The sequence below is a fragment of the Rhagoletis zephyria genome, unplaced genomic scaffold, assembly GCF_001687245.7.
Source record: "Rhagoletis zephyria isolate East Lansing unplaced genomic scaffold, Rhagoletis_zephyria_1.1 Rzeph_scaffold_01821, whole genome shotgun sequence".
In the NCBI taxonomy this organism is placed as follows: domain Eukaryota; kingdom Metazoa; phylum Arthropoda; class Insecta; order Diptera; family Tephritidae; genus Rhagoletis; species Rhagoletis zephyria.
In genome coordinates this window covers 10,852-24,320 of record NW_016158905.1, presented here as the reverse complement: position 1 = coordinate 24,320, position 13,469 = coordinate 10,852, and the positions used below count along the sequence as shown (strand labels likewise).

The following is a 13,469-nucleotide window of genomic DNA, read 5'->3' as shown; positions in this document are numbered from 1 at the left end:
ATTCGATGTTCAAAGTCAGAAGCGTTAACCACTGAGCTATGTACATCCCGTAAACTCTTGTTGCTAATTCATTTTCCTTATTCAACCAACTACTATCAAGTGCAGCTGATTTGCCGCTATTTAAACTCGACAGCGTGGTTGTTGTTGTCAATTCTATACATCCATTTGCTTATTTGCTTTTTTGTATAGTTTCAGGCAGGCTCTTCCTAAACTATGTATTTGTCAATGTTATTGTGGCTTGTTAACATTTTATTTTTAATATTTTTATTGAGCTTTGTACCACGATTGTTTATTAAGGAAAAATTGAAAAAGCAACAAAGTCTAAGCGGTAGAAGTTATAGCACTATTTCGGAGATCACCACATCTCCTCATCAGACTTCTTTTTCTAGACTTCAGCAGGGTTCGATCCCAAAGCTCAATAAAAATATTAAAAATATAATTTTATTTGTATCATGGGTTATTGCTGCGAATAAACAAATTTATCAGTTGTTCATATTTGCCCTTTATGTACTCCCAATTCTCTCACCCACCAGGTGGTTACATTTGTAGCAAAATTGATCTTTATCGTAAGAGTAATATGCGTACGAAATTTGAACCAAATTGGACCATATGTACGAGGTTTCTAAATATGTCGACTTACGCGCCACCCAGCGAGTTATTTGGTAGTCTCATGTTGAGACCAGATGCCTAATACTAGGTTCACATATAAGTAGATTATCCTCATTTTCGAGCTTAACTTCCTAATCTGTAATTAGAAAGAGATTAGCCATATAAAATTCTTCCCTTGTTAATCTGTAATTATAAAATAATCTCAGATTTAACCGATAAATTTCGGTGTCCATCCTAGTTTTATCGATTTTTTGCGAAGAAGAGGAGAAATGGCAAATGTAAAAGTAAACAAGAATGGACGCTAGCAAGGAAAAGAGGGTTTTAAAGGTGTTTTTTTTAAATAAAATGTTGTTAAAACATATCTATATTGCTTAATATAGCAGAAAAACGTGATCACGGTGGCACAGAGCAGAAACATAACTTTTCCTTGAGATGTGAGAATAATAAGCCCAACAAATTTGACGGCTAATGATCTGAGATTTGCCTGTGTAAACGGGGTGATTAAAAACGAGCTTTGATTGAGGTAATATTGATATGTGAACATAGTTTAAGGAATAACCTCCGAAAATTTCATTTAAATTCGACAGGTATTTTTTTAGCCAAGTTATAACTAATAAACGGCTACCATTTTATATACGTACTTATAGGTGTATATGTATATGTATAAAGATATACATAGATTAGTATAGAATACTTCAGATATAATTAATCCATCAAGATATTGACAAGTTGAACCAAAGCTTCCAAACTAACCATATACTCAGCCTGATCAGATGTTGCACGTTTTTGAATCCTTATTGCTGGTCTTCGGTAGCCACGACAATGATCATATAGCTGGAAAATAGATTAAAAAATAAATTTAATATCAGGTTTGTCGCGTGAGATTTCTTAAAACACATTTTTACAATAAATTTTGAATTTGTTTTCATTAAAAAAAAAAAAAAAACGGCTTGAAGTTTTTTATTACCTCCAATGCCTGCTGCATTAGCTGCACGGGCAATTCTTGCCACCCCACGTGTACGGTGATTATCTGATTACGTTGTTGTTCATGTAAACGATCAGATAAGTTACAAATCCATTCTCCAAACCCTTGGAATTCATAGCCTATTTTTATATAGAGATGCTCCAGCTGTAAGTTGCCTTCGATTAGTGAAAACAAAATAATGGGCATGACTTTAGCATTGACGAATAACTCCTTCAGTGTTTGAAGAGAGTTAAAAAACTCATATAGTTGTGATCCTTGCCCACGCAAGTTCGTGATATTTAAGATCTCCTTCCTTACACAATAAAGTATTTTAAATGGTGCAAGCAATGGTTGATTGGACTTCATATTGCTAGGCCTATAGCGGTCATCCAAACATAAGCGGGAAATTGCTATATTCTTAAAACAATTTTTTAAAGGTTCTGAATACAAGGAGTGCAAGACCAAAACCAATTCCCGCAGATGGGGAATTTTAGCCAAGTGCTGATCTGTCGGATACTGATCTTTGAGCAAGAGTACTTCTAGATGGGGGCATTTGTTCAATATAACCGTTAGGTCATCCTTATCAAAACACGTATCATAGAATCGTATCTCCCTTAATTGTGGATATTCCAGTTTTAAAATAGGTGCATAAATTATATCACGCCATTTTCCTGCGGATGAGGAAGGTAACAGATGTCTTTCATGTACAATAATCTTAATTGCATGTGGTGCAATTAGACTGTTGAATAGGCTACGTTCCTCCATTGTAAGATCGCCAACACCCGCATCTTTTAAGACTATTGTTTTGTATTTTAAACGCCAAATACGATCCACGATTATATTGCGGAAGCACTTATTAACCGCAGTAGCAGCTACCTGATCGTTAAGGCTGAGGTATTTAAATACCTCCAATAGGCAATCAACAGTCAAAACATCAACCATATTTAGTAGAAAAGTTTACTACGTATTTATTCCAATTTTGCTTTGCTATAATCTTTGATCTCTTATCGAATACTGTTCACTACGAAGCTGCAAATCAAAATTTTATTGCAATTCATGAAAATACTATTTTTTCTTTAATAAATTTGCTCAAGGTAAAATTGCTTACCAAAGTACCAAAAGCTGATCGTTCCAAGTCACTCCTCAAATTATAAAAAACGGTTGCAAAATAGGGATGGAAAAATCGATTCCGATTCCACGCCAGAAATCTAAATTTTTGGGAATCGATCGAGAATCGATTGTGAGAACTCGATTCTTTTATTATTCATACATCTTTATGTGAGGTACACATTGGCGATCAAAACCGACAGTTTCGCTCAAATTTCCCATGTTTGTGTGACCGCTCGTTTTCGTAAGTCAACAGTCAACCGCAAAAATGTTTGTGGTTGACTGTCAGTCAGCGGTCATTTAAGTTTTGACTGATAGTGTGTTCCAAAAACTGTCAGTCAAGCGAAATAATCGCAACGTACACACGTGTGAAATATGTATGTACTTAAAGCACTATAAATAAAAAGAGATTTTCGAATGTTATCCGTGCAACGTTAAAAATGGACACGAATCACGATTTTTTTAAGGAATTTTAAAATTGCTATGACATGCAACGTCGTCTCCGGGACATAACTAGTCTAGAGTACGTGATGCGTGACAGAAATATAAAATCATATGATGAATTGTTAAATATGTTGAAAAATATAAAAAACCATGCAGTGTTGAAGACATGATACAATAATTTTTAGAAGGTAGTTTCACTTCAAAATTTTTGACATAAACCGTGTCTGTGACAAACACGCAATGTGGCCACTGCTACGATATAGAACTTGGGGATTATCGCTTGTTATTTTAGATATTTTTTAACAGAACATGTAAAGATTTATATGTTTCATAACTAATCACTTAATTTTTAATATAAATATACGTGTTTTGTACATACATTTTTGCCACTGCTAATCACATGAATAAAAATCATAAAAATGAAAATATAACAGCAATATTTCTTGTTTATAATGGATTAGATCCATCGCACCCCACGGACTTTATCGGCCGCAAATTTAGATGTGCTCGCTAGTCTTTCCATTGCACCACAACTTATTGGTCAGAGCGATTAAGCTGGTGTAATGTGCGCACCTCCATACATCTTCATGTACATATTTCAAGCGAGCCCTATCATTTAAATAGGCGGCCGATAAAGTCTGTGGTGTGCGGTGGCTCTTNACCACAACTTATTGGTCAGAGCGATTAAGCTGGTGTAATGTGCGCACCTCCATAGATCTTCATGTACATATTTTCATTTAAATAGGCGGGCGATAAAGTCTGTGGTGTGCGGTGGCTCTTATAGCTGTGTCCTTACATCTATTCCGTGTGTTGCAATATCCACGAAAGCAGCAGTTAATTTTTTATGAAGAAAATTATTACAAAATATTCGAAAATTTCTCTACTTATATGTTTAGCTTTTCTTTGTTTTATTTTTCCAACGTCAAAAGCTGGATTTTTTTTTTTGAAAAGTTGGTACAACAAAAAATACGAAACACGCTTTCTGTCAGATAGCTAACATGGCGGATAAGAAGAAGAAGTGAAACTACCTTCTAAAAATTATTGTATCATTATGGTATCATGGATGTAAAAAAAAAATTAATACTATTCCTCGTCCTATAGAAGAGAGCTTAAAAGAATTAAGCAATCAGTTTTCTATTGCCGATGTTGATAATTTAATAAAAGCATAAACAGACGGCAGCGTTGATCCGGATCAACTCGGGAATTAACTGCATTTGATCCGGATTAAGTTCGCGTTAATCCGGCTCAACGTTGCCGTCTGTTTAAGTTTTATATCAACCAATAATGTGGTGATTCGACCTAGTGATGGCACGGTTATTCGAATAACCGAATAATCGGTTATTTTCATTCGGTTGACGATTTAATTGTATTGAAATTTACCTTTCGATTAATCGAGCACGTATCAACATACTTTCATTTTATTTCCCAATGCTTTTTTATCCGGAAGAGAAGAAGCATCACCGTAAAAAAATGCAAAAATTTACGGTATGTGATACTTCCTTCTTGGAATTTTTCTACAAAAATTTAATGGGCTACAAAACTGCACACACAAACGATGTTATTAGCAAAATTGTACAAAATTTGAAATAAATTACTGTAACTGAGCTAATTTTTTTTTCCAACGGAACTTTTTGGTGCCGTTTCAATTTTTTGGCCAAAGTCTCCTCTTTTTTTGCAGTTGAAAAACTGGAACAACGGTTCAATGTACTAGAAATGCCAGTTTTCAAAAAACATCGATGCATCGATACATCGACTATTTATACACCGAGTAGGAAATTTTCGATGCACCGAAGCAAAACATCGATATTTTCGATGCATCGATGTTTTTCCGACATCCCTATAACCGGCCGTCTTCACGTGCTGCAAAATCTCGTTCGCGTGATGACAAAAATTTCGAAGTATACTTTTTCTCGATACCGAGCTGTTTGCGAGCTTTCGCATGCTTTCAACTATCATTTTCGTTGTTTGACCAAAGAACGTAGATAACAGGAAGGGACAACTCGGTGCCTTCTCTTTTGCTCTTGCAACTTTTCTAATTGGGTGAAAAGAGAAGGTTCTTGGTTTCACAGGTAATATCTCATTTCGCAGGATTCTTCGGAGTAGCAGCATCGTTTATTTTGGTGGAATATACAAATTTAGCCTCAAAGCTCGAAGCTTTTTTTTGGCGACATTTTACAAATGTAAAAGAACTCAAGCGAAATTTTCAAGCATGCGATGACGACCGGTAAGAATTGTGAAATTGTAAAATTTCTGGGATGACAAATATTAATATTAAGTAAGACTAATTGGCGCATATTCATAGAGATACTAGAAATGAATTAACAAACAATTTTAAGAAGGGTATTCAAATTTATTTACTTTCCATACAGTACTGTGAATATGTGTCAATCACACATTTCATAGCAAATGAAGCAGTTTTTCCACAATCTTATTATTCGACTTTATTACTAAAATTCGTGTTAAAATAATATTAATTGAATCATTATAATAGGATTATTAGCTATGATTCATAGCCGTTCTTTATAGATTCAAGTGAAAGAAAGATTTAAATAAATAATTAATTAGAATCGAATAATTAGAATCTCGCCGTCGATTAGTGCTCATTTACACACGGTAATTTTTGTTGCAGCAATTCGAACTTTGTAGGAGAGAGCGCGATGAGAGTGCTCGGCCAGCACGCTTTGTGCTTTCGTTCGTCTGGTGTTAGCGGTTCATAGCTGACAACAACAACTGCATACAAAAAAGTCGCCGTGTGTAAATGAAACACCAAAAGAGAATATGAAAACTCGCGTCGACAAAAGTTTCCTTGTAAAAAGAATGCTTGAAAATCTCGCTTGCGTTCTGCTTTTTCCTCTCACAAGCGAGATAGAGTGTTTTTGAGTGGACATTTGACAGCATATTTTTTCATTTGCAAAATGTCGGCGAAAAAGAAGGTTCGAACTTTCCAGGCCAAATTTTTATTTTCCATCAAAATAAACGTGCGAGATCTCGCAAACCGCTCGGTATGCGAGAAAAAGTATGCGTCGTCACGCAAGCGATATTTTCCAGCACGTGAAGACGCCCAGTTACGATATAGCCCCAAGTGCTGAACACATTGAGCCTTGACACACTTGTCTTTTCAGACCGTCTGAAACCGAAAAAAATGCGGTATGACTTCGGTCTGAAACACACACATAAACAAATCTCTTACTAACACAACTATTACCTCGTTTATATGATGCTTTAATTCGTTCTAAGGGAAGCCATGTTATTTGGACACACACATGTAAGCACACTCTTAAATCGAATGGAAACTTTTAACCGTGCCACCATAAATGACAATGTGGGTGCGATACTTTGCAATACCTCCAAACTTTTTCACTAATACATGCATTCTTTTTTTGAGAACTAATACGTATTTCTTGATTGTCTTGACAGCATCGTCTAATGTAAACGGGCCGGTAGGAGTTATGGAATCGTATTAAACGTGCATATAAACACGGGATTAGTCCAATCGGTTGTTTCATTCAACTCTGTATCAAGTAAAACATTAAAATAGTTCTAGAAATTACATTTAGACAAAGCTTCGTTTTAAAATTAGTAGCTAAGATCTTTTTTTCGTTGCTGTTTGAGTCTTTAATTATTATTTTTGCATGATTATTAATTACAACAATTGTCACATGTATTGACAGGGTTGCATCGGAGTGAACGCAGTGTGAAAGTGTGTTCGATAGACTCATTTCTTTCGTTGCATATAAATGCTTGCATTTCAAGCGAATTATACGGACACGAGTTTATTCGACACCGTATTTTATACCATATAAACAAGGTATATAGATATCTTATATATACACAGGTACGAAACCGGTTTCGGACGGTCAGAAAAAACTAGTGTATTTTCGCATGTTTGTCCGGTCACACGATGTGGAAAGACCAGTGTGTAGAGGCTAATTGAAAATATCTATTTCTATTTTTTCAGACAAGGTTCTTTTTCTTCTTTTATGTCAAACGTATACATGTCGCCATCGACAAACCGTTTATAGGGCTTTCGCACGAGGCGATTTTTCAGGTAACTTTTAGTTGAAAGCAAATATCGCCTCGTCCGAACGGCCTTTCAACCAGTGTTGGCAAAATGTTAATCTGATTAAGGATTAAAAATTAATGATTAAAATGTTAATCGCCATTAACGATTCAAATTAATTAATCGTAATCATCTGTACGATTAATGATAATTTTTTTTAATCGTTTATCGTCGGTTGTGATTACGGTTAATTAATTCTAATCATTAATCGCTAATCCAATTAAAAATAAAATCTGATTAAGTCCTCTAGTTTGTCCGAATTTGAAACCAAACAAGAGTTATAGTTATACTTTTGTGTTTCAAGCTTATAAAAACACATATGGCCTTATTCATAAAAAATAAAGTAGGTTTAAAGAGCTTTATAAATTGACGTTTTCATACATTTTTCAATTTATAAACCATTTATAAAGCTACTTTATTTTTTATGAATAAGGCCAATAATATATAAAAAAAAAACAATTATTATTTTTATAAGTAATACATAACCAGGGAATCTTTACAACCCATCGCATATGTGCAGAGGGATATTAAAACCTAGTTTACATAACGTCTGTTAGAATATATTTTATTGAAAACGCACACCAAATTGAGTAGATCGATGAGGAAAACCGACCCGCAATACCCGAGTAACTGGCCTTGTGTACACAGGAAAATTCCAGCACAAATTAATTAATCACCAAACCTACTTAATCAAATTAAAGGTTAATGATTAAAAATTAATTTTTTTAATCGCGGCTACGATGAGCTGTTTGATCAGATTAAAATTAATCATGATTAACTGTAATCGGATTGAATTCAATCGAATTAAATAATTGAATAAAAAATCAATCGATCGCTCGTTCAACTTTTTGCCCTTGCAACCCTGTGTTTGTTTACATTCTGTATAGATACTTTTTTTCTGTTTTACTTTTATTTTATCTTTCAGCTTCGCTAAAAGAACTTCTACCGACGCTTGGCTTACCAAATTTACGCCAATTGATAAAATTTTGCGATTTAAATTCATTTTCAAGAATGTAAATAACAATTCGTGTTGAATCGAATATCGCCTCGTCTGAATAGGGATGGCAACTTCTTCACTTTCAACTTCTCATTCAACTTTTGTTGCCTGTAAAATCGCCGCGTGCGAATGCCCTATTAGGCTTACTGCACATTGGTCGTCCAATCCTAGTTGCTTCATCGTCACAATCATGATGCAGCGATTGCACACTCGGTCGTGATATTTCAATTCATTTGGCGTCTAAAAATTCACTTGGGGCAGGTATTTTCTGTTTTTCTGGTTGATATTTTCGCGAAATATTTACAAAAACCTGCAATTTTTAAAATATGGACTTTGCTGCAACAATTCTAGACATCATTTTTCAGTAATATCCCTTCTTTTCTTTTCCTGAAATGTGGTTTGTGCATGCACACAGAGACTTTTTACAATTTCGTCATATTTTATAGTTAAACGCTCATTTTTATTGAATTTTAATGCAATTATCCACTTTTTAAAATTTTCACAGATTTTATGCAAAAAATACTAATTGTTATACAATTTTAAAGCAAATATTAACTTTTTCACTAAATTTTCTCCGTAAAGCTTAGTATCCAGCTCTTAAGAAAAGCAAAAACTCCATATAAAATGACGTACAAGAAATGGCTAAGCAATTTTCTTGAGTCAAATTTCCTTAGGGCAGTACGCAGTTCTTCAGAAATTTAGTACGCTTTCTACCACGGTTTTCTAAAGTTTTTTGTGAAAAAAGAGCACAAGGCAACCCAGGTTTGCAACAGAAATATATGCCCGTTCCATTATTTCTTGAGGAAAGAGTGAGGCAACAGGCTGTGCGTTATCAAAAATGTCAAAATTCCTTGGACACACACGCGAAATAATGGCAATTTTTTCTTGACCGTTTTCTTAAGAGCTGGATACTAAGCTTAAAATGTGAACAAACAATGCGTGCACAACGATTAGCAAACGACAGTGCCCTACTTATCCTTTTCTGCATCTTCTACGATTTGCCGATAACTAGCCGATAACGACAAGTGTGCAGATCTCCTTTGAAATGCATGTGCTCGGCTCAAAATTTCAGGGCGAGACGATAACGCAACTGTGATTGGACGACAAGTGTGCAGATAGCCTTAGATAATGAAGATAACAAATTGGAAGCTGTGGCCTGTAGCTCGTAATTTTCAATGTGTTCAGCACTTCACAAAAAGGCCTTGTACAAAGGTATATATTACGTTTATACACAAGCTAATTGCAAATAAAAATAATTTGCAAATACTTAACTCACTGTTTATTCGATGGAGAAAAATTCCCGACGGCGCACTATTAGCAAAACTCGAGTTTTTTTTTTTCAAAATCGTAGATCTTCGCTTAGAAAAGAGATAATGGAAAGAAAATTTTTTTTATCGAGAAGATAAATGACCATATAATATAGGAAAACTACAGAGAAGTTACAACAACAATAACTTAACCCTCAAAGTACCGTTTAAAATGTCGCTTTTTTTTTTGAAATTTTGGATTTTGGCTCCCATTCCACTAGAAAATACTATACTTAATACACCATTAGCACCGTTTCTGAAAGATTTATCTTTATTTTATCTTAAGACTCGATTTTTGGGACATTGGATGCTGTACGCGAGTGGCCAAATTGGAGAACCTTTTTCCTCTGCCTTGAAAGGGTTAAAAAGCGGTTCATATATGACAGACTCTGCATTAAAGGGTTAAATGCTGTGCACTTTCGTAAAGATATCGACCAGTATAACCATTTTTGTTATATACATTTTTTGTGAAAGCTGATAGTTTACGAGTTATGAAAGTTTAAAGGAAGCTTTTTTTTTACCAATCTGGCCACTCGCGTACAGCATCCAATGTCCCAAAAATCGAGCCTTAAGATAAAATAAAGAGAAATATTTCAGAAATAGTACTAATGGTGTATTAAATATAGTGTTTTCTAGTGGAATGGGAGCCAAAATCCAAAATTTTAAAAAATATTTCATTCCATTATCTCTTTTCTAAGCAAAGATATACGATTTTGAAAAAAAACTCGTGTTTTGCCTATAGTGCGGCGATGACATTTGTGGATTAAATGTAGCGAAGTCTAATAGGAGGATAAAAGAGAATGTGAGATTAGTCAATTATCTCAGTATTCCATTTTTCGATAGGAAACGTGTTAAAGCATCACGCCAATCAGATCGATCTGTACCCAATGTAGACGGCGCGGTATAATGAAAATTGAGTTGTCAAACTACGAAATGACAGCTGCTGTTAATACAGAGGTGGTAAGAAATTCGGCAAGACAGATATGGTTTAACAGTGGAAATTTGCGGTCCCCACCTGACATTTCTGTATTAACACAGCTTTTTTGACAGAATCTGTAGAAGGTGGAGACGTGGGGTAAAGGTTAACAAGAAATTTACATCTAGATCCTGTTTTTGGCCAATCTGAAAGAATTTGGAAAAATTCTTTAAAATATATTATGTTTGAAATCCGACAATTCACGCTGCATACACCTGAAGTACATTTACAAAAGTGGCTTCAGAAACCACCGAGAAGATTTCTCGGTTTCTGAAGTACATTTTTCGGTTTCTGAAGTACATTTTACGAATCTGAAGAACATTTTATGGTTTTTGAAATACAATTGACTAATCTGAAGTACATTTTTCGGATTCTGAAGCACAACTTACAAATCTGAAGTACATTTTATGGTTTCTGATGTACAATTGACTAATCTGAAATCCAATTAACGGATCCTCAAGTACATTTGACTAATCTGAAGTACATTGTTTGGTTTCTGAAGTACAAAATTGACTTGTCTGAAGTATATTTTACGGTTTTTGAAGTGGAATCGACTAATCTGAAGTCCAATTAACGGTTTCTGAAGTACGTTTGACTAATCTGAAGTACATTTGATGGTTTCTGAAATATATTTGAAGCTTTCTGAAGTACTATTAGAAAAGGTGTAGTAGCGTTGGATCTGTCAAAGGCGTTTCACTCCACGCTACTAGAAGACATAGATGCCTCTTCTCTCCCACAAGGACTCGAACGGTGGTCCGCGAATCATCTGAGTGGTCGACACTCGTCAGTAATGTGTAGAAACAAATTGAGAAAACCCAGAAAAATCAAACTGGGCGTTCCACAGGATGGTGAATAACCCGGAGTAACCTTCGACAGCCTGCTCTCCTTCTCGGCGCACACAACCGCAATTGTCAATAAAGTACATGGCCGCAACTAGGTCGTCAAGTCGCTGGTCGGCAGCACCCGGGGCAAAGACAAAGAAACATACGGGTAGTTCTAAACTACACAATGCCAGTGTGGTCGCCGGGGACCAGAAGGACGCAGGGGATGAAGCTTCTGAAGCTACTGACTATACAGCATTCCGGACAGCGGATGTCGTCTGATGTCCCCCCTTAAGGAGCACAACACAATGCGCTGCAATGAATTCTTAAAAGGGGGCCACAGACGAAGCCACCCGAACAGACACTTGCTTGCAGAGGAGCCCTCGCCAAGGCAAACCCACTCAACTAACTCCCCTGCCCCTATGAACGAACCCCATATAGTCTGCAAGCTTCTTGGGTCTGCCATTAGTTGACTCCCGGAACTCAGGGCGTCGGGCAGGGCCCTTTTCAACAAAGTAAGGAACAGTGGACAACACTTGGAGTGCTACAAGGTCGGACTGGGTATCTATAAGTCCGAGATAAGAAAGGCCAAAAGTGAGTCATGGAGAAACATATGCAAGACTGTAAGGGATTGCCATGAATCGTCTCAATTTCGGCGAAGCCTTGCGAGGAGTCCTGTATCCTTGGGATACTTGAGGGATACTCGGAGATGAGCGGAGAGGAGTGGCCTAAGCTACTCCTTGACAGTCATATCCCAAAGAGCTCTACACCGTGTGAGCCTACCGGTGATGGTACGGTCAACTGACCCACACGGTGCAACCTAATATCCTCACAGATCCCTACTGCCGCAGCTGTTTGAAAGACGAGACGGATTCATCTCAGAACTTTCTACTCAGCTGGATGTATAAAAATCTGATGTCGGATTTTAAAAATTGTAAATAGCGAATGCAAGATGGAGGAAGATTTTTTTAAATTCAACATTTTTGCTCGAAACTTTATACTCTGGGAATTTACGGTGTTGCTGGATTCAACTCTGGTTTAAAATTTTAAAATTAAAAAAATGTCGGATCCCGATTTGATCTACCATTTATCACAGAAAGGTTAAAATCTAACGTACGTACATGGCATATGCGTAACATTTTCATCTCATCTGAGTAATTCATACAAAATTGTACGTAGGTCCGATTTTAACTTTTCCGTTATAGATGGTAGATCCAATAGGATACCGCATTAAGAATTTTTAAAATCTGACACCATATTTGAGTTCAGCAATCCCGAAAACGGGAAAAGGGAGAGGAAGATAAAGATGAAGAAGGAGAAGAAGGTGAATATGAAAACGAAGATGATCATAAAGATGAAGATAAAAATAAACAATTAAAAGAATAATAAAAATGTAGATAAATATATATGAAGATAAAAGTAAGAGTCAAGATAAAAATAGAGATACAAATAAGAGTAAGGATACAAACAAGTAAAAATAAAACTAAGCACAAATATAAATATAAATATATAGGTAAAGATAAAGATAAAAATAAGGGTACAGATAAAATTAAAGGTAAAGATAAAAATAAAGGTAAAGGTATAGGTATATATGTAAATATAAAGAAAAAAAGAAACGGTAGAGATGAACAGGAAGAAAAGAGATTAAGATAACGATTGAAGTTAAAACGAACATATAAATATAGATATATACAATGAAAAAGATAAATATAAGATAAAGGTATAAGTAAAGATAAAGATAAGACAACAACAACATAAGAATAAAGGCAAAGAAAAAGATAAAAAGTAAGAAACATATAACCATAAATTTAGGTATGAAATAAACGATAAAGTTAAATATGAAGATTAAAAGAATATAGAGAAATGAATTAAGACTGAGATAAAAACTAAGATTTCTTTTCGAATAATAAGGAACCTAAGTAGTTTATCATAAAGCAGGAGAATGACAAGTAATTTTTAATCAAAAAAATACAACCGACTTCAATTTTCATAAAAAAAAATTTGGAGTACCGTTAATTTTTTCATGATCCAATGATCGGATCTAAGCCAAATTAGTACGGGACTACCCCTATTTGGAGTACCGTTAATTTTTTCATGATCCAAAATCTAAGCCAAATTAGTACGGGACCATCCATAAGGCACCACCTTTCCAATTATCGAAATCGGTTGACGTGTTTGGAACAC

General features: G+C 35.3%; 1 protein-coding gene across 1 annotated transcript; it reads right to left on the bottom strand.

Moving 5' to 3' along the window:
• Window positions 1-1,196: 1,196 nt before the first annotated feature.
• On the bottom strand, window positions 1,197-2,755 carry LOC108365263 (uncharacterized). The gene is made up of 3 exons (XM_017619259.1): window positions 2,682-2,755; window positions 1,577-2,602; window positions 1,197-1,443 (listed from the first exon to the last, which is right to left on the bottom strand). The coding sequence occupies exons 2-3, from the start codon at window positions 2,513-2,515 to the stop codon at window positions 1,315-1,317; spliced, it is 1,068 nt and encodes a 355-aa protein (XP_017474748.1). The 5' UTR covers window positions 2,516-2,602; window positions 2,682-2,755; the 3' UTR covers window positions 1,197-1,314.
• Between the last annotated feature and the right edge of the window lie 10,714 nt (window positions 2,756-13,469).